At 36.7% G+C, this 27,505-nt stretch overlaps 1 protein-coding gene across 2 annotated transcripts in view; it reads right to left on the reverse strand.

Annotated features, from left to right (window-relative positions):
- Positions 1-500: 500 nt before the first annotated feature.
- LOC132156063 (phosphatidylinositol 4-phosphate 3-kinase C2 domain-containing subunit alpha-like) overlaps positions 501-27,505 on the reverse strand; it is a 38,628-nt gene continuing 11,623 nt past the window's right edge. For both annotated transcript variants that reach the window (XM_059564897.1, XM_059564896.1), the window contains exons 3-33: positions 26,918-27,018; positions 26,406-26,566; positions 23,178-23,298; positions 22,064-22,175; positions 20,535-20,614; positions 20,348-20,411; positions 20,087-20,233; positions 19,709-19,748; positions 17,621-17,840; positions 14,115-14,237; positions 13,823-13,990; positions 13,172-13,280; positions 12,937-13,079; positions 11,067-11,255; positions 10,750-10,843; positions 10,306-10,400; positions 9,942-10,122; positions 6,182-6,286; positions 5,708-5,800; positions 5,205-5,334; positions 4,141-4,277; positions 3,865-4,034; positions 3,628-3,784; positions 3,355-3,464; positions 3,048-3,255; positions 2,788-2,912; positions 2,591-2,708; positions 2,169-2,250; positions 1,882-1,991; positions 1,670-1,795; positions 501-1,580 (exon numbers count right to left, since the gene is read on the reverse strand). In XM_059564897.1, the coding sequence (XP_059420880.1) occupies positions 1,398-1,580; positions 1,670-1,795; positions 1,882-1,991; positions 2,169-2,250; positions 2,591-2,708; positions 2,788-2,912; positions 3,048-3,255; positions 3,355-3,464; positions 3,628-3,784; positions 3,865-4,034; positions 4,141-4,277; positions 5,205-5,334; positions 5,708-5,800; positions 6,182-6,286; positions 9,942-10,122; positions 10,306-10,400; positions 10,750-10,843; positions 11,067-11,255; positions 12,937-13,079; positions 13,172-13,280; positions 13,823-13,990; positions 14,115-14,237; positions 17,621-17,840; positions 19,709-19,748; positions 20,087-20,233; positions 20,348-20,411; positions 20,535-20,614; positions 22,064-22,175; positions 23,178-23,298; positions 26,406-26,566; positions 26,918-27,018 (4,002 nt within the window). In that variant the 3' untranslated portion in view covers positions 501-1,397. The remainder of the gene's footprint in view (positions 1,581-1,669; positions 1,796-1,881; positions 1,992-2,168; positions 2,251-2,590; positions 2,709-2,787; positions 2,913-3,047; positions 3,256-3,354; positions 3,465-3,627; positions 3,785-3,864; positions 4,035-4,140; positions 4,278-5,204; positions 5,335-5,707; positions 5,801-6,181; positions 6,287-9,941; positions 10,123-10,305; positions 10,401-10,749; positions 10,844-11,066; positions 11,256-12,936; positions 13,080-13,171; positions 13,281-13,822; positions 13,991-14,114; positions 14,238-17,620; positions 17,841-19,708; positions 19,749-20,086; positions 20,234-20,347; positions 20,412-20,534; positions 20,615-22,063; positions 22,176-23,177; positions 23,299-26,405; positions 26,567-26,917; positions 27,019-27,505) is intronic.

Below are 27,505 nucleotides of genomic sequence, written 5' to 3' on the forward strand. Positions count from 1 at the left end.
ACTATTTAAATCATTTTAATCCTTATTTCAAATTAAGCTGAAATAAAAGAAAGTTTTAGAAGAAAAACCTAAAGTTAAGAAAAAAATTAGAAATGTTTCTTTGGCAACAAACTAAAAATAATTTTAATCTGATGTAAAAAACAAAAACAAAATACAATTAATAATCACTATAATAGTATATGGTTAATGCTAAAATAACACTGGAAAATCACATCATAAAATTTACTTGTCTTTGATAAAGACTATTAAACCTACTTATAACAATAAAATAAAAATAACCCACTGTATAACAGAATGCAAATGGTTTCAACCAAATCTAAAAATATGAAAGTGCAAGAGGAAAACTGGATACAACTATGCAAGTTAATGAAAAAAAAGAAAAGAGAACTTCTTTATGGAAATTCTTTCAAATTAGAATATTCAATAGTTGTGTGTTTCTTGCCTGCCCCCTACTGGTTCAAGGATATTTTTATCCATTAAAGAAACCCCAGAACAAAGTATACAGAGAGGTGTTCAAAAACCTTTAATTTTCCTTAATACAGAGACTTACAGCAAACATTGATTCGGTCAGGTTAAGATAACCAATAAATAACTGGCCATGTTAATATCAATTCAAAATGTATTTTTGACAGTCATAAAACAGTGTATCAAGTCACTATTTTCAGAGTTAATGCTGACAATCTTGTACATCTTTTTAAAAATGCCTGGTAAACTCATAGATTCACGATTCAGCTGAGTTCTGGCAGTAGCTTTAAGCCACAGGTGCCGTTCCCTTTATAAAGAGGGTTCATTATTATACAAATTCATTGGTGCCATTAAAAAAAACAGCTTGACCAACTCCGGTCACTCCATGGGAAGTACATACTACATTAACTTACAAAAACAGGGCCTTTCTAAACCGCGAATGTACTGAGAAGAGCGAAAATGAAAGGAGAGCATGTGAAGACACCCTGTTATTGTTCTCTAAAGGGAAGTGGTGGCGAGTTTGTTCAGTTCATTTGGCACGATATCAAAAGCACAGTGAACTCTGCTGTGCTTATTCTGATGGCTCAAATCCTTTTTATGTTTATTTGCATATGTAGAAAAGGAAAGTGTAAAAGTGAGCCGTTTTAAAAATACAAGTGTCAATCTCTATATATATTTTCTTATATAATATAAACTCTTATTTATGTGAGCCGTTTGGTCCAAGTTCCAGATGCACTGATCACGAATGTTGATTTCACACAAAGTTAGGTGGATTGATTCTTTCAACAAAGACTCAACCTTGATTAGTGTCAGAGAGAGAGAGAGAGAGAAAGAGAGGGATGCTGGGGGAATTTGAAATGTTGGTCCTGTAAGGGCACTTGCTGCAGTCACATCACCTTTCATGGAAGACTGGTGTGCAGGAATGGTTGGCCCTAAAAGTATGGCACTGTGGTGAGCTTGTACCACTTGACAGTCTCTCTGCTCAGGTCAAAGTCTTTGAGGCTGAGGGTGATGCCACCCAAACAGCAGTTCTCTCGCAGAGACTCTGCACTGAGCACGCTCAGTTGAAGCTCCCTTTGTTTCAGGGTTTCCTTACTGTAGCCGCTGTACACCAGCTACGACCCAAGAAAGAAGGAAGTTGTTGATTAGCTTTAGAATAAAGCAGAATGAATCATGCATAGTGAAACAGGTAGGTTTTGGTTACCATTTCGTTAAATGTCGGATTCCTAGTTTTCCTTGCGATCTTTGTCTTGCGTTTGGAGGTTTTGTGGGGGTCTGGAAGAAGGTATGTTTTAACATAAGGGTTTGGGTCCGCTCCGTCATTCGACATCTGTGTTTGGGAGAACAAAACGGATGAGATTTTGAAATGAACAGACACTGGGGTTTGAAGACAGACGCTATATTGCTATTCCTTACCAGGTCTTTAATGTGCATGACCATGATGAAGAGCGTGCTGTTTCTGTAGGACACGGACAGCTTCATCTCACCCTCCACGCGGCCAGTGGTGGGACTCACTGGAGGAGTCTCTGCCAAATGGATATTGAATATATGAAAACATGCGTTAAAAGTTCAGAAATACACACAACTCTAAGCCGATTACAGTATACATGAGATTCTCTTAAAAAAGAACAGTAGCATGTAAAATTAATTATTTGAATTAAAATGAAAAAAAAAGGTACAAATTTGAAATATGACGCACATACCTGGAGTTTTTGAGAGTCCTTCAACCCCCTCTGTCTTGTCATCTCTCGCAATCGGGTGGAAGAAGGTGTAGATTAGATCACACTAAGAAATAAAAAAAAAACTAATTCAACTCAGTCACAGTTATTTACACCACTGTTCTAAAGTTTGCCATCAGTAAGAGTTTTCAGAGCGAAATTACTGCTTATATTAAGTAAGGATGCATAAAATTGATCAAAATTAACCGGTTGTTTATGATTAAATTAATGCAGCCTTGTTATACATAAGACACTCCAAAAACATTTGAAACATTAAGACAATGTTACTAAAAATCAGTGGATATTCATTTGAGTGATTTAATTGGTTGACTCATGACTGCTGAAAAATGATATTTTACAATAAAAATTTAAAGGAACAACAGTTTGTTAAATTTCCATTCAGCCACCTGGGTGACTTCTGGTGAACCCCTCATCAGATTGTGCACATAGCTGCTCAATTCCACCTTCCTTTTGGATGCCACATCCTTGATATGTGTACGTCCCAGCACCATTTTACTGGGAAACCTATAAACAGAAAAAGACTCTCAGGAACATAGAATTGTAGAATTTGACAAACCATGGTACAAGAGGTGAATTCATATACCCCGGCAACTTCCACAGAGGGACAAGGATGGTCAGCTTGTTGTGCAGTTCCTGGAACTCGTCAAAGGTGCGGAAGACAAACTGCGGCTCACTTTGACCTTCCCTAAGGATCCGTATCACATACGTCTGGAAGATATGTGAAAAACCAGGTGAAATTAGAAAAATTATTGGTAAAATTGGATGGAAATGAAATAATTTGTTATTAAAATAAATAAATAATATAAACTGCTTTATAAACTCCTCTTTAAAAATTAGTCTCACGTAGTGCTTGTCTGGATTGTATCTCTTCTGAAATGAAAATATGGAGGCATCTCGGATCCTGCCGTCCTGCTTTATTGTGTATGTCCGGGGAGCGAAGGAGAGGATTGGTTCGTCATTGGAGGGAAGGCCAGAGAAACGCAACTGGGCCAGGTTATGGATGAAAAAATTAAACTTTGTGGCCACACTGCCAAGACTAGATTCAATCAACCTATAAGAAAAAAGATAGAAAAGAGACAGGTATGTAAAAATTTATTTAGAGAGCTAAATAAACAAATACACAAGTAAAAAAAAAAAATCTAACATCTACCTTGTGAAGAAAATGGTAGCCTCTGCATCTGTAGTCTGAGGTTGAAGAGCATCATGCACGTATTTAAGATCTTGGACTCCAGTAAGCTCAGGCAAACCGGACTGTGTCATCTGTATTAAACACACAAATACAAAACTGATCAATAAACAAGTAAACAGTAAAGCAACAAAAACAGCTTCCTGTCCCTAGGGTTGTGCAATTGACCATTGAAACAGAGCCTTACTGATGACACACAAATGACTGTTTTGTTTGCAGTGCGGTGCTGTATAATACCAGAGACAGCAGGTTGAGGAAGAGGTTGGAGTGTTTGCGTATCAGGTTGTAAGCTTGAGAGCAAAGGTCAACAAAAAGCTGGAAGCGGCTAGTGGGTCTCTCGCCTCCATTAATGACATATGCCATATCAGAGGTTAAGACAAACGGTGCTCGGTCCCTTCAAAAGAGAACAAAACATGATTAACAAAACCAAACAAAACTGAGCAGACTTACATGACTTAACTCATCATCATTCACCTTTTAAAAGTCCCAATCATTTGTGCGTGGCCCAGGAACTTCCCAAAGTCTATGTGGAACATGTGGCCAGTGGAGCGCAGCATGATGTTATCGTTGTGGCGGTCACAAATGCCTAGGATGTAAGTGGCCACGCAGCACCCTGCGCAGGTGTAGATGAAATTCTCTGAGGCCTGACAAGAGACAGTTTCGATTAAGTTCAGAAACTTAACCAACCTCAAGAACCTGGCCTTGACTAAAGCTGCTATGCATAATTATCCAGTTTCGTTTTAAATGTACCTTCTCATACTCATCCTCAGCAGGGTTGTACTTGCGAAGCCACTCGGCGAGAGGTTTGTCCTTGAAGGAGCCCGTCACGCCGTACTCCACCTGAATCTTCCTCAGCGTTTCAGAAGATGGAACCAACTCCACCATGCCTGTGAAACCAAACACATATGTTATAATAGAAGTACTGTCACAAAGTCATTTTTAATAAAGCAATATCAAACAAAATCATTTTTATTTTTCATTTCAATTTGCAACATTTTCTCTGACCCTTAGGCCATTTTTGTTGTACCTACAATAAAAAGGATATTCATTCACTACCATTCAAAAGTTTGGGGTCAATAGGTTTTATTATTATTATTTTAAGAAATTAATAAACTCAAACACACAAGGTAAGAAAAGATTTCTGCTTTTTTGAACTCTATCAAAGAATCCACAAAAACGATTAAGCAACGACTGCTTCAACATTGATTATAATGAGAAAGAGATCATTAGAATGATTTCTGAAGGATCATGTGATACTGAAGACTGGTAAGTAATGGTGCTGAAAATCCAGCTTTTCTATCACAGGAATAAATGTAAATTTAAAGTGTATTAAAACTTGGGGGGGGGGGGGGAAACAATATTCTCTCTCTCTCTCTCTCTCTCTCACTCACTCACTCACTCACTCACTCACTCACTCACTCACTCACACACTCACACACTCACACACACACACACACTCACTCACTCACACACTCACACACACTCACTCACACACTCACACACTCACTCACTCACTCACACACTCACTCACTCACTCACTCACTCACTCACTCACTCACTCACTCACTCACTCACTCACTCACTCACTCACTCACTCACTCACTCACTCACACTCACACACACAGTATTTCTTATGAAATAAATGCAGCTCTAGTGACCATAAGAGACACCTAACAAATACAAAGCATCTTACAGAATCCAAACTTTTGAACAGTAATGAAAATCATAATAGTATTTAAAATATATACATATTTGAGCTATTTTATTCTAATATAAAATAGTTAAATAGGTTTTAAATGTAGAGCAGAAAGTACCTTTATCTTTTCCAGTAGAGATGCATTTGAAGTTGACAATGCGCAAGTCCAGTCCCTCCTGCAGCCAGATCCGATCCATAATCCGAATCATCTGCAGCGCCAACATGTCCTGCCTCAGATCCTCTCCAACCTGAGTTTCAGTTAAGACGGATAAGCTATTCGGACCTACCTCAAAAACAAAAGTATCTAGAATATGTAGGTACAAGATTTTTGTTTTACTACTGATTCAACCACTAGAGGGCATGTTCATGACTGAGACCAGACTTTAAATTGGGTATTTTGTCTGTGGCACATTTTTTAAGAGCAGACTAATTTCCATCAATCATGCACGTTTATAGTTTGAGTTTAATGGAAGATCCCACCTTTGCAATTAATAGAAAAAGAAACCGGCTGCCCTGTAACTACTGTCAAACTAAAGTAATGTAAAACAATAACAAACCTCTAAATACAGTAGGTATACATTCTAACTATGGAGATCCCTTCATTATACTGAACACACACACCTTAAACATGACGTTAATCTCGTCTCCCAGCGTGTCTGCGTTAACCAGTGCAATCTTCAGAGGTACAGCATTGGAATTGAAGAAAGAGCAGGCCTAGTTTCAACAAAAGCAGCACTATGTTACTAAAGCATCACAACATCAGCCTCAGGGTTTACATTAGATTCTCTTCTTCAACTTGGCAACAAAGAGGGTCTTTGAAATGGGGAGGAGAAGAGAATGAGTTCAGTCACACGACTTTGCCGAGTGTGAAAACTCTACATCTGAAACAGGAAGAGGGGGGGAGTGAGCAGTGATAAGGAAGTGAATCGATTGTGAATGCTTCCCAGCAAAACGGAACAAAACCGGACCCAGCATGAGAGCTGAAGAGATCCGTTTCTTGGCAATGTGGTTTTAGAAGCTTCTATAGAAATGCTGATCAAATGCATTAATCAGATTGAGAATGTTGGTTCGATATAGTCAATTTGATATACTCACCTTGATATTGAGTTCTTTTGCCACCAGACTGGGGCTAATAGGGAGCCGACAGCTGTTCTTTTGGAAGAAAGACTGTACCCTCTCTAGACCCTCCAGCAGCACAATCTAAAAAAACCACAAATATTCAGACTGGCAAATTAAGTAGCATTAAGACCTGGTTTGACTGATACCAACTACAACCTCATGACTTCCACCCAAAACTCCTAAGCTTCCAAATACTTTCAAGTTGAGAGGTTCGGGTAAGAATAGTTTTCAAGAGAGCTAGTATAAAGACTTCAAAGCTGTAAAAGCACACTACATTACTTGAAATAAAATATAAAAAACTTGGTAACACTTTACAATAAGTTTCATTAGTTAACATGAACAACACTTCTACAGCATTTACTAGTCTTAGCTAAAGTTGATTTCAACATTTACTAATAAATTATTAAAATCAAAAGTTGAGCTTGTTAACCGTCAATGCACTGTGAATTAACATGAACTAACAATGAACGACTGTATTTTCATTAACAAAGATGAATAAATACTGTAATAAATCTATTGTTCATTGTTTGTTCATGTTAGTAGATATATTAAGTAACAGAGCCTTATTGTAAAGTGTTAACAAAAACGTATTTTCAGTTACATACAGATTACAAAAACATAACAAAATTACTCAAATTAAATTGAAAAAATAATAATAATATTAATAGTAATAAATATTAAAGGGATATTTCACCCAAAAATGAAAATTTGATGTTCATCTGCTTACCCCCAGGGCATCCAAGATGTAGGTGACTTTGTTTTTTCAATAGAACACAAACCTGGATTTTATGTAAGTGGAGGGGAATCATGGCTAAAACATAAAAAAAAAAAAAAAAAAAAAAAAACATACAAAACCAAATTAAATCCTGTGGCGCGTGACGATACATTGATGTGTAAAGACACAAAATGAATGGTCTGTGCAAGAAAAAAACAAAACAAAAAAAACAGTATTCATATAGTTTTTTACCTCTGATTAACACAATGCCTGAACTGTTATAACTCTCCTGAGTGCGTTCTCAGCAGCAGGGACGTGAGACGTCGTCTTTTTGCTTTATGGCAGATAGCAGACTTATAAGTGCAATACCACATTATTGAAACCATTTTCAATCTCAATTATGAGTGTTAATGGTCCACTTGAGAGATGGTGAGATGGTGGTAATGCAATTCTAAATCTGCGATCTGCCATAAAGTAAGAAGAAGCCTCACGCACCTGCTGCTGAGAACACGCTCAGGAGAGTTCTAACAGTTCAGACATTGCGTGAATCAGAGGTAAAAAAATTATATAAATACAGTTCTGTTTCTTGCACAGACTGATCGTTTTGTGTCTTTACACATTAGTGTATCGTCACAAACCACAGGGTTTAATTTGGTTTTGTTTGTGTATGTATTTTTATTTTGTATGTTTTAGCTGTGATTCCCATCCACTTACATTATAAGAGTGATAGACTGCGTTGGTTTGAATGGTCTTGGTTTAGGTTCTACTGAAGAATCAAAGTCACCTATATCTTGGATGCCCTTGCGGTAAGCAGATAAACATAAAATTTAAATTTTTGGGTGAACTATCCCTTTGACAAAAACTAAAACAACAACCATATCTACAATACTAAAATAGCTGAGCTGGTCAATGTCCCCGACAACCTCTGTAGTCCCATTTATTTAGCCACTTGATAGCAACAGTCACTTAAAAGCCTGAAGTAAATCATGACTGGTGAATTACTGGTGTATTTTATGTTGTAGTATAAAATTTATTTCCTTGTGTTAACTACGGACCGTAAAAATGGCCCATTCAAAAAACCCAATGAATTCAGAATGATGGAATTGGAAGAGCAAAACATTACCGTATTTTCCGGACTATAAGTCGCACTTTTTTTCCATAGTTTGGCTGGTCCTGCGACTTATAGTCAGGTGCGACTTATTTATACAAATTAATTTGACATGAACCAAGAGAAATGAACAAATAGAAACATTACCGTCTCCAGCCGCGAGAGGGCGCTCTATGCTGCTCAGTGCTCCTGTAGTCTACACTGAAAACAGAGCGCCCTCTCGCGACTGTAGACGGTAATGTTTTCTCTTGGTTCTTGGGTCTAAATAAATGCGACTTATAGTCCAGTGCGACTTGTGTCTTTTTCCTCGTCATGACGTATTTTTGGACTGATGCGACTTATACTCAGCTGCAACTTATAGTCCGAAAAATACGGTAATATGTTTCTGGGTTTTAGGACTCATTCCTGCAACACTATTTAGCCAAGACAAACAAAGCCATAGCATGATAAAATGTGTTTACAAGTAATAAAGAGCATTAAAAAGAGCTTTCCATCTGTATGTAAACCACAGGTTCACATGGGAGATATAAGAGGGACTATATGACCAAAAAGTATGTGGACACCCCCCTTCTGACAGCATGTTTGGCTAGGCCCTTTAATTCCACTGAATGCAGATCTTAATGCTATAGAACACAATGACACTCTTGAGAATTGTGTGCATCCCACTTTGTGGCAATGCTTTGGGGAGGACCCTTTTCCATTCCAGCATGACAAAAACCCTTGAGCAAAGACAGATCCGTAAAAATGATTTAGCCATTGATTGGCACTTGACTGGCCTGTACAAAACCCAAATCTGAACCCCACTGAACACATTTGGAATGAATTTAAACACCAAATGTGAGTGCCAATTTTTTTAAATATGTAAATGCTCAACATGCACTTATGGGCTTGGTGTTTTGGTTTCCATATATTTTTGCCATACTGAATATCAGTACAAGACAATATATCAATACTGACTGGATGAGCTGGAGGGATCAAGGGTTCATCCAAATACAGTCACCTATTGATCCAATAATCTGTCACAGGTCATTGTACTTGTTAGAAAAATATTTGTAAGTGTTTTGCTAGGAGTAAAGGTCAAACCCAGCTCTTGTTCAAACCCAAAAGAAAACAGAAAAACAAGAGACTCCTTGTATACTTATGTAACCTTTTCTTTTATTTGATGTTTATTCAGATCATGTTTTGAAAAGTATTATTAAATTAGATTTTGGAACTAGTTGTTGAACAATTTAGAAAATCCTGCACTTGTTTCCCAGAAGCCTTGGGTTTGAACTCATAGATCCTTACTGGATTTAAGAAAATAAAACCAACTAAAACAAAGAAGCACAAGATTCTGCTGCTGGCACAGATCTACACTATCTTTTTCTTTTCTTTTTTCAAGAAATTATTACTTTTATTCAGCAAGGATGCATTTAAACTGATCAAAATTGACAAAAAACAAAAACTTGAACTTCCTATTCAACAAAGAATTGCGAAAACGTATAGCACCATTTCCTCAAAAAGCTTTCAACACTAATATTAAGAAATGTTTCTTGAGTGCCAAATCAGCATATTAGATGCATATTAGGATCGTGTGGGACTGAAATTGCAGCTTTGTCATAGAAATGTCATTTTAAAATATAATATAACATAATATTATAATATCTTACAATATTACTATTTTCATGGTTTTTGATCAAATAAATGTAGCCTAGGTGAGCATAAGAAACTTCTTTCAATAATATAAAAAAAAAACTTACCAACCCTAAACTTTATTTAGTAGTGTAGCAACATCTACAAACAATGCATGTGTGAAACTTCTAAATAAAACAATATAACTATAAAAGGAATGTTACACTATTTTTGGGATGCATTTTACACAGGTTAAAAATCATGAGACTGATCTTCTTTAATGAATGCCAGCCATGGCTTACCTGTCGGGTGGAGCTGCTCGCCTGCCGCACTTTTTCGGCTAGAGCGCCCAGCAGCTGCACAAGCCTGGTCTGCTTCTCAAGCTCAGCCCTCAGGCCAGTCCCACACAGACACAGCAGTGCGCCAAGGATGCGGTCATAACGCTGACCGAATGCTGGGTCCTGCACGGCATCCCTCAGCAGCCTAAATCCAAACAGACCCCAGCAGACTGTGTATGCTATCAATCGAAATTTCAACAAATGACCATATTCTTAAACAGATAAATTATGACAGAAATTTCATTTTTGAGTGATCAATAGTGATTAAATATTGTAATGAACTGACTACTCTTAAAATGTATATGATCCTTTTAATAAATATAATTACCAGTAAAAATAATGTGCAATATTGATATTTCCCAGAGCTCGAGACAGCAAAAATATCACCAAGGCATTGCTGAGGTGACACTCGAACTTCACTGCCTGCAATTTACCATAAATGCTTGTCAGTACATCAGACAGTATACTTGAAGCATAATTATGCAACATACATATGAAAATGTACTTAAGTTATACTTATGCGGGTCAGAAAAGTTAATTAAAATAAATGCATTTAATTACATTTTTTTACTTGAATACATTTTAATTTAACTGTAAATAACATGCAATCAAGCATCCAAAAACATTCTTTAAAGGATTATTTAAAAGTATACAAAGTCTACTTCTTTTTCAAGTGTATAACCAAGAAAAAGCAACAGAAAGCACTATGACAAGCTGTTTATAGAAGAAAAGATAAATGCATAAACGTGTTTGTGTGTGTGTGTGTGTGCACCTGCACCAGCTGAGGGAGATAGTCAGCCAGCTCATCATCACTGCTGCTCTCGATCCAGCTCACGGCCACTTTTCTCACCTCTGTGTCAGCAAATCTGAAAATAACACACACACAACCAAGCACAACACTCACCACATGCTCAGCTCCCTCTCCATCACAGAATAGTAATAAAGCAAGTCATGAGACCAATAAAGTGGTCAAAAATTTATATGAAAAATCATATGATCAAAGTGACACATTAAAAAGGTCATATGGTAAAAAAGAGCTTGAGCAATACAGAAGGAAAGGCGAAAGTGGGCCATAAAACAGATACATACTTTGAATCAAGGAGCTCCAGGGCTGAAACAGGCGACAGAGGGGGCCAGTGGTGCAGAAGTGAGTGGATCTCACCCATACTGCCCCAGTCCCAGCTGGGTGCACTGGCCAAGATTTTGGGCAGGCTGTATTCATAGTCCCGACAATAGTACCGCTGGTCCCAGAGCAGCTGCCTGTCTGCTCGTGACAGCCTGGTAGAAAAGAATACAGGGCAATGTCAAAGTAGACAAAATATTATATTTTCCAGAAAATAAGTTGTACCCAAATATAAGTTTCAAGGGGTCAAAACTGCACTAATGGGAAAAAAAACATACAAGTCCCATCTGTGTACAAGTCACATTTTACATTCAGAAGTAATGTAAAATACTGGTAAATAACGCAAAACTTTTACAAACATTACAAACACTATAAATATGTACATTTCACTGCCCCTCATTCCAGAATAAAACCGGAAAAGAATACAGAAAAATATAAGTATAAAACAAATTACAGTGGCATTCATTCTAAACATTAATTATAAATGCAAAGCCTAAACAAATTTATTTAAAGTGAAAGACGGTGCGTGGAAAATGAGCTGCACAAATAAACTTGGGCTCAAGTACCTTTTGTCAATGAGCATGATTCCAAATGTGTGTGCTTTAGGCATGTTCTGTATGATGTAAAATTCATTACATAAATCACAGTTGCAGTATGTTTCAGAAATTATATTCTAGAAATGATGGTACTTCCTGTGAGCTTTAAACTAACCCAAGAAGCAGACACTCTAACCTGTTAATCCATGAACAATAAAGTAAGATTTAGTCCTGATCCAGAGATAAGAGACACAGGAAAGAAGTCACACCTCTTAAATGTGTCTGCAAATGGCCAGTCAAGCTGGGAGCCCGGCAGCTGTTGGCACTTGGTGGGCATTCAGAGAGACATAGAGCTGCCCGCTGGCTGAGGCTGTGTTGTGTGGCTGTTTTAAAGCTGACTGAGCTTTCTGTTTTACATCGGAGCAATGCATTTTCAGCAGAGCATACTAAACAAGACCCGACAACTCTCTGCTTTTCAGCTGCAACGTCTCCTTACCAATAGAGATTTATTCTGAAGTCACAAGCAGTTCAAGTTTGTTATCGCAGAGAATCAAGTTCGCTTTTGCTATCTTTACAAGAAAACCTCTAAAATGTTCTTCATGTGAAACACTAAATGGTTCTCATAAACATCGTGACCCACAAATTGTCCTGTACATACAGAAGAGAATCAAATAATGTCTATTTGGACAAAAAGAAGTGAATCACCTTCTCTAGGCTCAGACTTTTACATTGTTAAAAAAACTTTCTATTTTAAATGAATTATGCTCTTTTGAACCTGAAAAAGTGCAGCATCAATGTATGTGCACTGTATTTTGCTGCTGTGTGAATATAACATTAGTGTTTAGAGTGTTGTGAATAGCCTTAATGATGTCCATGTCTATTTAATAGAAGTTTTTATACACTGAGAAGCTCAAAATCACTTCATTCTCAACTCAATTAAAACCCTTAAATAAGATAAGCAAGCTGACGGGGATCCATATAATTGGAGTAACTAGGCGAAACTGATTCAATTACATAATGCTCTCAAAAGCTCTTTTATCCTCAATATCTGAAATCATGTTCAGCTCATATGCTGCTTTGGCTTATTATGAAGCTTCTAATGCTCAAATAAGACAGGAAGCTCATGGCACTGTAACTGTATCAAATATTCTGATTAGGGATTTACCAAAAGCCAGAATCAAAGCCTACGAACTAATCCTACCTAAAACCTTACAACTACTCTTTAGCAAGAACTGGTATTTCCTTCATGAAACGCAAATCCACATTATGCCATGAGGTCTTTTTAAGGATGCAAACTTACCCAAAAGCAGATGCTCGTCCACACAGCTTTTCTACCTCACTTCGATCTCCCGGATCAAGTGGCTCTAGAGACTGAGGGTCTGGGCAGTCGTTCTCCTGAGGACCAACGTAGAGCACATACACCACAGGACTGGGGAAGTCAACCTGAGAATGGTCAGACAATGATATTTAAGTGTGAATCAATGTCAGTGAAGAGCAACTGACTCTAGATGGGAAAAAAGCACAAATAAAAGAACCTGCAGTTTGATCCGTTCTGAAGGATTTTTCCCCTTGCCTGCAACCCCAGGCTGAAGGACTTGAGAAGACGTCCACAAACTTAGCAGCTTGCTACCTCTTGACAACACCCTAAAAAGACAAAATTCATGAAGTCATGTTTATTGACTTCATGACTTATTATACTGCAGTCTCAAATGTATTAAACTACCACAGGCATCCCAATATACAGTTGTCATGTTGTGCTGTCATATATTGGCATAATTACATGATTCTGACTGTAAAATTTTTTGTTGATCTTGTAATTAAAAATTGGAGTCATCATTTTATGAAACCTCCCACTTTGTAAGTGAAACACAATCAAAAATGGCATTAAATCAGTCATTTTATCATAGCCAGTGTTACATAATGTGTTTTCTTTGTCCTTCAGGATTTTACATAAAGAGGTAATGAAGGGATGACATCTCAGTCATCAACAATGAAGCTGTTTATGGATCCATTTTGGCATTATGAACACTGAATAACTGATTTATTACTGAATTATTACTTATTACATACAAAGAAAAATTGCATGTGCAACTGAACAAATATGAAGCAGTCCTGAAACTTCTACATCTTACAATACACTCTCAAAGTTAAATCTAATTTATTTGAGGTATTATTTTATAACTTGCCTTCTGAAATCAAACAGAGGCATGGACACTTTTCCCAAAAGCTGTGGATCCTTCCGTTGCTTGTTGGAATCTGGCGAGTTGTTTGCATTCTGGTTGAGAACCCCATAGAGGGAAAGACTCAACATGGCCTCCAGTGGCAACAGTGCCACTGAAATAGGGAAATTGATCCTAAAGAAACAGAGGAAGTTGTCACCAACAGCAGCAACTGGCAGCAATCCCGCTGATTTCCCTCTTAATTTTAAAAACTGCAGTAAGTAGCATGCCAGCATGTTTAAAGGGCAATAACACTTACAATTCGTCCCATTTAATGTGGTAGAAAAAGCTCTTGTATGTTCCCACTTTTTTGGACTGTACAGGCTTGAAGAGATTCCTGTTGTTGTGGGTCAGGGCACACATAAGGTAGTATTTTTCAAAACTGAAAAACAGGAAGGACAAATTACTCTACAGCACAGAAAGGGAAGAAAACATTGGCTTGTACTGTACTTATACTTTGACTAAATATGATATAAATTAATCAAGACTACAACACTATTAAACACTATGTTTACACATAAATGGTTTGCATATATTCATTCAAATATTTGTTTTAAATGGTTCAAATTATGGCAAAGTATGTGCTTTAGTTTTTCAACAAAGCCAATCAAAGTTTAAATGTTTTTTAGGATTGTAGATGGCACAAGGATCCATATCTTGAAACTCTTTTGGTGTGGTCTATGGAAATTTTTCATACTGCTATAAATAGGCTCCATGATGAAGCACAGTGGTAGAAAGTATCCTCAAGGGAGAAATTAGTGACAAATAAAAGTTTCCCCCTCTAGAGAACTGGATCAAAATACAGAACCAAGTGGTGCAGAACTTTGACCCTGCTTTGCCTCCAAACACACAACCACAGCCCTCTTTCTGTGCAGATCTGCCTGCTCTCACTGTTCTTTATGGAAATCACCAGTCAAGTCTATTTCAGCCACGGCAGAGAAGTGCTGCTGCTGAGGCTAGATAAAGAGAGCTACAGATAAAGCAAGCTATACGGCTAGGCCTAAAACAAAGATTAACCCACTGACTTCAACAAACTAGTGTTCAGCTGAGTTCCATAAGAGTAAACTCCCTTGGTGATGAACAGGTGCATCTCAATAAATTAGAATGTCATGGAAAAGTTAATTTATTTCAGTAATTCTACTAAAACTACTTCAGTCTACTGTATGTGCATTGAATTTATTTAATACACGAGTTTCACAAATTAAGTCTTTGGTTCTTTTAATTGTGATGATTTTGGCTCACATTTAACAAAATTCATTAATTAAACATTTACCAATTCAACAAATTTCTATGGTGACATGCCAATCAGCTAATCAACTCGAAACACATGCAAAGGTTTCCTGAGCCTTCAAAATGGTATCTCAGTTTGGTTCACTAGACTACACAAACATGGGGAAGACTGCTGATCTGACAGTTGTCCAGAAGACAATCATCGAATCGCAAAATCGATTCAAGAATTTAAGTGAACTTCACCAGGAGTGGACTGAAGCTGGGGTCAAGGCATACAGACGTGTCAAGGAATTTGGCTACAGTTGTTGTATTCCTCTTGTTAAGCGACTCCTGAACCACAGCCAACGTCAGAGGTGTCTTACCTGGGCTAAGGAGAAGAACTGGACTGTTCCCCAGTGGTCCAAAGTCCTCTTGAGAGCAAGTTTTTTATTTAATTTGGAAGCCAATTGCCTACCTCTGTCCTAGACTCTGGATGAAGGGTGGAGAAGCTCATAGCCCAAGTTGCTTGAAGTCCAGTGTTAAGTTTCCACAGTCTGTGATGATTTGGGGTGCAATGTCATCTGCTGCTGTTGGTCCATTGTGATTTTTGAAAACCAAAGTCACTGCACTCGTTTATCAAGAAATTTTGGAGCACTTCGTGCTTCCTTCTGCTGACCAGCTTTTTGAAGATGCTGATTTCATTTTCCAGCAGGATTTGGCACCTGCCCACACTGCCAAAAGCACCAAAAGTTGGTTAAATGACCATGGTGTTGGTTTGCTTGACTGGTCAACAAACTCACCAGACCTGAAGCCCACAGAGAATCTATGGGCTATTGTCAAGAGTAAGATGAGAAACAAGAGACCAAAAATGCAGATGAGCTGAAGGCCACTGTCAAAGAAACCTGGGCTTCCAGACCACCTCAGCAGTGCCACAAACTGATCACCTCCAGCTCCATGCCACGCCGAATTGAGTCAGTAATTAAAGCAAAAGGAGCCACTACCAAGTATTGAGTACATGTACAGTAAATGATCATGCTTTCCAGAAGGCCAACAATTCACTAAAAAAATTGTATAGGTCTTAAAGTATTCTAACTTGTTAAGATTTTTGTTTAAATGTGAGCCAAAATTATCACAATTAAAAGAACCAAAGACTTAAATTACTTCAGTCCGTATGCATTGAATTACACGAGTTTCACCTTTTGAATTGAATTACTAAAATAAATGAACTTTTCCATGCCATTACAGGTGCATCTCGATAAATTATAAAGTATAAACTATTTTAATATATTGTACATATAAAAGAAATTCACACCCTACTATTGAAAAGTATGGGGTTGCTAAGATTTTTACATTAACTCTTAAATGTTAAATCTTTTTAGCATAGGACTGCTTTTTTAATAAAAAATACAGTAAGATGCAGTAATATTGTGAAATATTATAACAATGTTAAATAACTGTTTTCTATGTTAATATATTTTAAGTTGTAATTTATTAATGTGATGTCAAAACTGAATTTTTGGCAGCCATTACACACATGATCCTTCAGAAATCATTTTGTGCTTCAGAAACATTTCTTATTTTTATCATGGTTGAAAATGGTTATGCAATTTAATATTTTTGTGGAAACTGTGATACATGATACATTTCAAGATTCTTTGATTCTTTTAAATAGAAAGTTCAAAATAGAAGCATTTATTTGAAGCAAAAATCTTTTGAAAAATTTTTATATAAAAAAACTATATATAAAAAAAAACCTGACCCCAAACTACTGAACATAATATACACACACACACACACACACAATATATTAGTCAGTTGATTAGTTACTTGATCCATCCTCATTTAATGATCAGCAAGCATGAAAGCAATGTTGCTGAAGTATGATTTCTTTTTGTGGATCAAAAATTTATAATTAAAAATCTAAATTTGAGGCCATTTAAGAACAAATATGTATGTTTCAAAATCTATACTGAATGTCAAAAATGTCAAAAATATTTAGCTGTACTGCACAGCATTAGTAACATGAGACCATCAGCAACATCTTGACCCTCCAAATATTCATTATCAGAGGACACAGCCCTCATTCCTTGCAACATTTTTCATAGGTGGCCATTTCAAAAGAAGGTTGAATATGGTTACTTTTGAGTGTAGTGAATGGAAATAACACAATTCTAAGCTCTCCAAGTTGGGTTAAATGTTGAATGATCCAGATATAATTTACTCCAGCTGATTGCTCCAAAAGAACACAGATCCAAAATTACTCAAATTATCTAGGAGGAAATAACAGTGGAATGAATATGGACTAAGGCAGAGCTTCGAAAGTAGTTGAGTAGTTTACCTTGGCTGTGAGTTTGTTAAACAGAGTCATTATCAGTCTGGAGCGAATTAAACAGCGTTTAGTGCTTATTTAGACTGTGGGGCTTGATACGCCAAAACAGGAAGTGAAAATGGATTTCTTTTCAAATCAATTTCTTAATAAAGAATGTATTAAGCTAACGCTTATACCAGCTTCAGAAACACTCATCTCATGAGCACTAAAGGGGTCACAGTGCTTACCTGCTGACCCAGGTAGCAGGAATGCCATGAACGGCAAACAGAGTGAACTGCAGGTGTTCTGTGGTGCCCGAGGCCTCTCTGCTGTCCCTCCTGTCCTCCATGTGCTCTTCCATCGTGCATCCAGGAGTAGCTGGACAGAAAGACCTCAGGTAGAGCTTAGCGAGATCATACACAGCGTCTGTGAGTCCGGCTACACTCTCCTCCACTGGGCTATCATAACCTGGGGATCACAAGAAGCCGAGTAAAGCAGAGGTGATCAAGAAACAGTACATCCCAAATCTTTGGACACATGCAATCATGTAAAATAAAATAAAATAAAATAAAATAAAATAAAATAAAATAAAATAAAATAAAATAAAATAAAATAAAATAAAATAAAATAAAATAAAATAAAATAAAATAAAATAAAATAAAATAAAATAAAATAAAATAAAATAAAATAAAATAAAATAAAATAAAATAAAATAAAATAAAATAAAATAAAATAAAATAAAATAAAATAAAATAAAATAAAATAAAATAAAATAAAATAAAATAAAATAAAATAAAATAAAATAAAATAAAATAAAATAAAATAAAATAAAATAAAATAAAATAAAATAAAATAAAATAAAATAAAATAAAATAAAATAAAATAAAATAAAATAAAATAAAATAAAATAAAATAAAATAAAATAAAATAAAATAAAATAAAATAAAATAAAATAAAATAAAATAAAATAAAATAAAATAAAATAAAATAAAATAAAATAAAATAAAATAAAATAAAATAAAATAAAATAAAATAAAATAAAATAAAATAAAATAAAATAAAATAAAATAAAATTAAATTAAATTAAAAAAAAAGAAAAGAAAAATGCTAATGCAGCGTATAAATATGCTGTCAGATTTATCTGTAAAAATGAGCAAGCTATGAGGGCAGAATCTATGGCCGAGAAGGTAATGGATAACAACACTACTGAATTTTGAAAAGAGGTAAAGGGTATTAACAAATGTAGTATACCACCCCCATGCACTGTAGATGGTATCTCAGGTGTTGAGAATATTGCTGAGATGTGGAGACAGCACTACAGGACCTTGTTTAATTGTGTTAAAAGTGATATTTATATGTCTGATAATGTTAAGTGTGTTGATTTTAAGGCAATTTTTTCACATGAGGTATCACGCACTATAAATAAGTTAGCAGATAATAAGCAAGCGGGTTGGATCACATCACTGCTGAGCACATTAAATATGCCAGCATGAGGTTAGCCCCCCTTCTTTGTATCTGTTTTAATTCCTTTTTAATTCATGGTTTCCTGCCGGATACAATGATATCTGTCTTGCTTGTGCCGGTGATCAAGGATAAGTCTGGTAAGGTTGGTTGCTCTGATAACTACAGACCAATAGCCCTTGCCAGTGTATTGTCTAAAGTTTTTGAAAGCATCTTGTTGAGCAGAATTGTGGACATTATCCCCTCTACTGACAACCAATTTGGTTTTAAATCTAAACATGGCACAGATATGGCCATATATTCCTTAAAGGAAATTGTTAATATGTATAGAGATAAGAACTCCTCAGTTCTAATGAGTTTTATTGATGCCTCAAAAGCTTTTGACCGCGTCAATCACTACAAGTTATTTGATAAAATGAGTAAGAGAGGTGTATCTAAATGTATTGTGAGAATTCTGTCCTACTGGTATGCCAACCAGTCTATGTTTATAAAATGGGGCCACTGTGTTTCTGCCTCTTTTGGGGTCAGGAACGGGGTCAGACAAGGTGGAATCCTCTCCCCTATTCTTTTTAATATGTATGTTGATGAGCTCTCTGTCTGCCTGAATTCGTGTAACACTGGGTGTATGATAGGTAACACTTTAGTGAATCATATTATGTATGCAGATGACCTTGTGGTCTTCAGTCCTAGCAGTGTTGGTCTTCAACAGCTTCTTAATGTTTGCTCTGACTATGGAACTGTTCATGACATGAAATTTAATACAGACAAGAGTGCGGTGATGATTTGCAGAAAGCAAAGCATTTTAATATAGAAAATACTAAATACTTCACCTTTTAAGAGAAGAACATTGAGATGACTTTAGGAGCTGCGCTTACCATTAGCTGAACCTGTAGAAGCTGAACTTGTGGCACCAGCCTGCCAAAACAAATATGTATATAAATAATAATAATAAATAATATAGTATGTAAACAATTTTTTTTTAACAGCATTGGATAAATAACAAAATACTAATAATTGATTTAAATAAGGTTAGATAAGGTTAATATTTAGTGGATCTCAATTTTTTTTATACCGTATTATAATGTTGTGATGCCTAAACCCAGTTTTACAATTTAAAGTAACTGATTATAGTTTCATTAGGAACTATAATATCAGCCATTTATCAACAATTGGTTGTGTCATAACATTAAAATAGCGACTGTCTTATAAGTATCAGCTACAGTTTTAATATTGTTCTTTGAATGCTCTCTGACCTCTGGAGAACGTGTTCTAGGAAGGTTGACAGAGCGTTTGAACCTCTTGATTGCATCAGTGATGGCTGGTGTCTCAATTTCATCCAGAGCACAGCACAGATTTTTAACAGACTGAACCACACTGTCAACTGTTTTATACGGTGTGCTCTAATGAGAGAGAAAAACACAGTGAGAGCACTGAGCACTAAACACTAAAGTCATTTCAAACACTTCATTTCTTTTCATAAACTATTAGCTTGATTTATTTGAAAAATAAGTTACCTCATTCTGAAGGCAGAGATTGACTTGCTTATGATATCCTTCTAGGTATTCGGCAAGACCCTCTCTAGAGAAGAAAAAACATGCAAAGGAATGAGAAACCAACAAGCACAATCAGAGACTTCAAAGGCCACCCATGGCTTTCCTAGCCTTTAGTAGGGGCAGGAGATAAGATGGAGCACATTCCTACCTTGTGACTGCCTCTTTAAACGGCCTCTCCACTAGGTCAAGGTATTTCTCCAAGACAATGGGGGAGATGTCATCTTCTGCCTGTTAGCATACAAAGAGAAAACATACAGTGGGTATAGAAAATGAAGACAGACACAGTGCGTGTTCTATCCAGCTGCATTTACTCAGCGCAACTTACAACAGCCAAGTGAAAGATATAACACCAACAACATATGTCAGAAAAACAACAACAGAATCACTTAGTTTGAAAAAGGACCACCCCCCTCCGAAAAATGACTTGTAAACTCAATCACACATATGTGGTCATTTTGATTAGCTCAGCAGGAAAAGAGCTTTCCTGGAGCATTTCAGTCCTTGGTAGTGCAACTGAAGCAAACAATCAACTATGGGTGGCAAGGCACTGTCAAAAGATCTCTGGGATAAAGTTGTGGACAGGCACAAGTCAGGAGAAGGATACAAAAAATTTTTTCAAAGTCTTTATCAATGCCTAGAAGCACAGTGAAGTCTATTATTAGAAATAGGAAGGCATTTGGTAGAACACAGACCCTCCCTGGATCAGGACATCACTCCAAACTGGATAAAAGAGTCTGCTCAGAGATGCGACCAAGAGACCTACAGCAACACTGAAGCTGATGCAGGAATTTATGACAATATGACATTTTTTGCATGTGACAAAAATATCACAAATTCTCCACAAATGTAGCTTGTATGAGAAGGTTGCAAGAAAAAAGCCACTCCTCAAGAAAGGCCACATGCAATCATGACTGAGATTCGCCAAAATTAGACTAAAATTGAATGATTTGGCCTCAATACCAAACAAAATCTCTGGTGGAAATCAAATCAAATACAGCTCACCATCCAGATAACAGCATGCATTCATTATTGTCAGGATAGAAGGAAAAATGGATGGGGTAAAATTATTGGGGAAAATCTTCTGCCATCTGCCAGAAAGTTGTCAATAAGAAGAGGGTTTACTTTACAACATGACAATGACCCAAAGCACACAGCAAAACTGACCACACACACAGCAAAAAAGGTGAATGTCCTTGAAAATCTGTGAAATGATTTGAAGACTGCAGTCCACAAACAGTCACCATCAAATTTAACTAAACTCGAGCAGTTCTGCAAAGAAGAATGGACAAATATTACAAAGTCTAGATGTGCCAAGTTAGTAGAGACATATCCCAATAGACTAAAGGCTGTAATGAACGCAAAAGGTAGTTCAACAAAATACTGAAACAAGGGGGTGATCCTTTTTCCAACTCAGTGATTCGGTTTCATTTTTTTTTTTTGTCATGCTGGTGTTATATCTTTCACTAGATGAGTAAATACAGCTGGATAAAACAAACTGTGTCCATCTTCATTTCAGGCTGCAAAGCAACAACTTGTGATTATTTTCAAGGGGGGGTAATTATTTTTTTATACCCACTTAACATTTATCCATTAAATATGTCTGTTTATAACCTGTGAATATAGTAGTGCAGTGAACTAGTTTCTAATTATGTACTCTAGTGTTTTTAATGGTTTTACCGTTCGGGCCAGATCTCTTCTCATTGTGCTAAGAAAAAGGAGCTGTAGTTTGATCTCCGTCTCCCACTTCCTGCAGTTCTGCACGTACTCATGACTGCCCAGACTGTGTTTACTGGAAGATAAAGTTAAAGATGCTTCAGACATGGACCAGAGCCAAAAGTAACAATAACTCAATGAATCAATGAATAACTGAATAATATCTCAACTTTATATACTACTTATAATAACTGTAATAATAACTACCATTTTAAAGTTTGGGGTTATTAAGATCTTGTTTGAAAGATATTCATACTTTTACTTTGCAAGGATGCATTAAATTGATAAAAAAGACGTTAATAACACTGCAAAAATATATCTCAAACAAATGTTGTTCTTTGAACTTTCTTTGATGGTTTTTACAAAAATATTAGGCAGCATTACTCTTTTCAACACTGATAGTAATAATAATAATAATAATAAGAAGAAGAACAAATGTTACCAAATCAGCATATAATATGCTAAGAGCCTTGCTAAGAGACATATTTTAAAAGACATCTTTCAAAAACATTAAAAAAATATATTACCAACACCAAACTTTTAAAAATAAGAAGAAAAGCTCAAATAAATCACAAAAATTGTATCTATTTTTTGGAGATTGTAGTCTAAGAACATTCCTGGCTATGAGATGAGTCCTGGATGACTGTGCTTTGGAAGGCCAGAGCAGGGTCGTAATCACTAGCATCAACTTGCCAAAGTCAAATGAGGACAAGAGAGTCAGCATTGAGCCAGACTCTGAAGAACTATAGCTTAGCATAACGAGAAACTAAGCTTTCAAAACTTTGTACACAAATAACATGGGACACCCACAGTAACTAAGGGAGGATGCCTTGCATTACAGACTCAATTTTTTATAAAGCTTGGAATGATTAGTTTTTTGCCAATTCCCCCTGTTCCTTATTAGGGCAGACAAACCCTCCCCTTGATCTGTTGGTTCTGCTCTTCCAATGGTGTGGGTAAAAAGCAAACAAGGAAGCAAAATAACCCAGTTTTCAAGGAAAGTTGGCAGGGGACTTGTTTATGTAATACGACAAAATGCCTGCAAAAAGGAAAGAGAGATGTTAAATGAAGGACTCACTTCTGTAAAACCTCCTCCTGTCCGCAGACCTTGAGAACGTAGCTGCTGATGTCCACCTGGTTCAGGTCATCATGGACCCAGCACAAAGCTTGCATTATAAGCAGATCCACTGGAGAACTCACTGGGGGGAAAAAAGCACAGAAAACTTGAAGGAAAAATACATCCATGGACTGAGAACACAATGAAGCTAATGAAAAAGTACAGAAGCTATTAAAAGAAATGTGTTTTTGTCCATAGTCAGTGGTGTCCAATATTGTTTTGGATTCCACTGACTGACTTATTGTATGGACAAAACATTCTTCAAAATATCTTCTTCCACAGAAGAAAGTCATTCAGGTTTAGAATTACATGAGGGTATGAGAGTAAATGCTGACAGAATTTTCATTTTTGGGTAAACTGTCCATTTAAATGAATTGAGGACCATCATGCAGGTGTAGTCTGCCTGATGTTGCACAAAACGTAAAAATCCAGCATTATGCACCATTTTGCAAAGCTTGAAATGGTGTTGGCTTTACAGCGGACTACTACCAAACAGTTCATGCAGTACAGTGTTGACTTGGAGGACAGCATGGGATGTGGGTGCCATTTGGAAAAGGAGCTCTGAACTACTTCATTGAGATCGAAAACTATGACAAGAAATGGATTTGGCTTGAGAGGTTTAACTGTATCAGAGCAAAAATATGACACCCAACATTTTGTTCATGGTCACCCCAGGCAGCAGCAATAACATGCCCCACACCCCTCCTTGGAATGATCCTCTCTACAAACTCCAAACCTAGGGCTGAATTACAGTAAGTGAGCTGTGCCTAGCCTGGACTGTTCATGTCTGCAGTGTTTTTCAAGCCTAAAGGTCTGATGGTCATGCCTAATTTGTGGTGGATTTGGGGTTGCTTTGAAGGGTTGTGGGATGCCAGTAAAATTCCTCCTCTGCCCTCCTCTTTTCGTGGCACTACAGCAACACACATGGGGCTGGAATGTCAGGAGAATGTGGTTGGTCTTAAATGGCAAGAACTCTACAGCCATAAGGAAGACATGGAAAAAACTTTGAGGCAGAAAAGCTAGAGTAGAACATCAGACTATATAAGCAGAGTCTTGAAGCTAGAGATACTATACAGCTGAATTTTAAACTTTTTGTCAAATGGATGTACCTACATTTGAAAAGGAGAAGGGAGAAGGTCTGATCCAGAGATCAGAAAACTGAGACACTTAATCTGAGTTTATACTGGAAAAGCCCTCGTATTCCACACATACAAACCCTAGTCACCTCCTCAGCTTAATCTGCCTTGTCTTTCATGAAAGAATGTCTGGAATTGCAAACTTTAATAACATTACACAGCTAAGCATTTTCCTCCACTTAAACAAACCAAGGAAAACCTCAAAAAGCTCTTTTTCTTCTTTGAAGTTTCAGACAGTCAGCACTGACATGCAATGAGATGGTATGTCCATCATTTAGCTGTATGGTGCTTCACTGCATGCTTAATAGGGGTGCACGATAAATATCGTCCAATAATTAATCCGCATCTTAAAAGCACACAGAGCCATTGTTAACTGACAAGCTGCGCAAATCCATGTTCATTATCAACATTGATTTGCGCAGATTGTCAGTTAACAACGGCTCCATGTAGTAACAGCTGCTCTATGTGAAATCACACACCTGATGGAATTTACCACTGATTAGAGAACCGGCTTTACTGATGAGATGTGCATTAATTATCGGATGATATTTATCGCCCTATACATTAAGAAAGTTAAGTAATAGAAAAAGTATTACTTTATTGACGAATGTAAATGGAATATATGAATATTGTTACAAACTATTTGGAAGGCTCTAAAATCAAGATTTTGTCTGAGCTATAAATAAATCATGATTTTATTACTTTTATTTGTGTGCACTCACAATATCAACAAAACGTTAAGCTTTTATTAAATAAAGAAAACATGAAAAGCTTTCTGTCGTCTCGTCTTGAACAGGAGCGCCTCAAAAAAATGAATTGAAACTCAGCGAATACATGCCTCACAGATATGATAAATATATATAAAAGTAAGGAGACGCCTAAAACAGGCGAGGGGCCTGACCCGCATCTGAACTTTGACATAAAAACCGGCCTGAAGCCCGGCCCGAGGGGCATAAAAAAATCTAGCACACAGAACGATTTGACTGAAAATGTATCAGAAAAGATGAGAGAAAGATAGTGGTCATCTACACAATTCAGAAAAAGAGGCGGCTTTGCTGCATTATGTTATTTTTTTACTCTTTGTACAGCAGTTATTGTTCATTGTAAATGTATTTTTTTATGTAGAATATGTATTACATAAATACATGAAATGTATAACAAAAATATTTGGGCCCCACACATAAAAGTTAAACTCTGCCTATGGTGTGGATTTGAGGAAAAGCTAGCTAATATATATATTATATTTAATATATTAGCCATCTGTGAAGCAACTTCAGGGCCCAATAAACACTGTGCCCCCTTTTCCCTTCCTAAGATCACAGTCTATGCTGGATTAATCCAGGACAAAAAGAGCTATGGGGCTTAGGCAGTAACAACACAGAAAAATTCTTCAACACAAAAGGCCAGTCTTGATTTCCTGCCAGGAGTGAGGTGGTCAGAGACTAAGCACAAAAAAAAAACGAGGCCCGCCAGTCTTCAGAACATAGCCGCTTCACAGGGAACTGAGCCAAGGCCACTAAAGCTCAATGAAAAGGACTTTCCGTGCCTGGACCACAGAGAGGATACTCAGTAAAAAAAAACATGGCAAGTGACATGCAAGCTGAAAAATGAAAAACACAGGAACCCTAATCGAAGAATCTGTTGAGCAGATGCACCATGACAGTTATGTAAAAAGAAGATTGTGTCGCAGCATAAATGCTCTCTGCTCTCAGCATAAATCGCTGTGTTGTGACTTAATTTGTCCGCTTCCTTTATAGCAGACATTCAGAGAAGTTTACTATTGATTAACAGGGAGTACATGATACATCAGATGTGACATCATAAGCTATGTAATAAGGATAGTTCACCCAGAAATTTAAATGATGGCATAATTTATTCACCCTTATGACATTCCAAACCTGTATGACTAACTTTCTTCTGCAGAATTTTAATTTTTGGGTGAACTGTTCCTTTAACTGCCTTAAATGTTTTATATGAAAATTGTTATGCTAACAGTTTCATTGTCAATAGCTTTTTGTAATGACTCAATTCACAGTCACAAAGAAATGCTTACCATCACAAGTGAAAGTTACAGGCTGTTGAGAATCAGAAATCTCAATGGATACTTTAACACTGCTCCCACTGTCTCCTCCTGCATCCCTCTGAGTGATCACAGGGCTAAGAACATAGCCAGGATTGGTAGCCAGGTCGACATGTGGAAACTTTGACCTCAGTCTGCAAAAAAAAAAAATGACAACACTTTGGGTAAACAAAGACCTAACACAGGTAAATATGGTGTACCACAAGGTTCAGTCTCAAGTCCTTTATTAATCTTGATATACATGCTCTCTTTGCTTGTGTGATGTTATCATAAAACAAGTTACTAGCTCCCATTGTTACATGGGCTACACACAGCTGTAGACTTCCTACATTTCACTTGTTAGCAGTTCTTGTTTGAGGTCTTGAGGCATTTCCCAAATTAGCCCTTCAGGTCCAAATTAGCCTTGCTTTCCCTATAGAATCCAACATTACAGACTGATTCAGGTATCCTGGGGCCTTCTGCAACAACAACAACACATAACTCACTTTGAAATGTCTTCACAGAATGCTACGACTTCTAGATTTTGGGCGTCATTTCCCTGTAAGATGGAGTACTTCGAGAGTGCATTTGTACTTCCTTTATAGACCTGTAAACAGACAGACATTAAGCCATGGTTATACTGATGAGCAGACTTTTGGTCTATTATACTATACATTCACTTTCACTAGTGGTGTTCTACACATAGGAAATCGCTTGTTAAATGCATGTTGTAAACAAATTATGTAGAGTTTGTATTATGTAAAGGGGTAACAAATAGACAACAGATCAATAGATCGATGACATTAACATCCCAGTTCAATTGTGGAATGAAACGTCTCTGTTTGGTGAGAGGATACCAAGAATGTGAAGAAAAAAAAAAGAAAAAAAGAGACTTCCTTCAGGAAGGAAAGGAACATCAACATGGAGTTAAGGGTACATTCAGTTCAACAATGGCTCACATGCTAAGAAAGACTATATGAATGTAATCTCATAGTATAACAAGTGGATTAGGCATTATTTTGTGACATTTTCTCTTAACATGGTCTCTAATGAAACATGTGCCTCCAAAACATTCACCATAAGTGTAAACAAAG

The sequence above is a fragment of the Carassius carassius genome, chromosome 13, assembly GCF_963082965.1.
Source record: "Carassius carassius chromosome 13, fCarCar2.1, whole genome shotgun sequence".
NCBI lineage: Eukaryota > Metazoa > Chordata > Actinopteri > Cypriniformes > Cyprinidae > Carassius > Carassius carassius.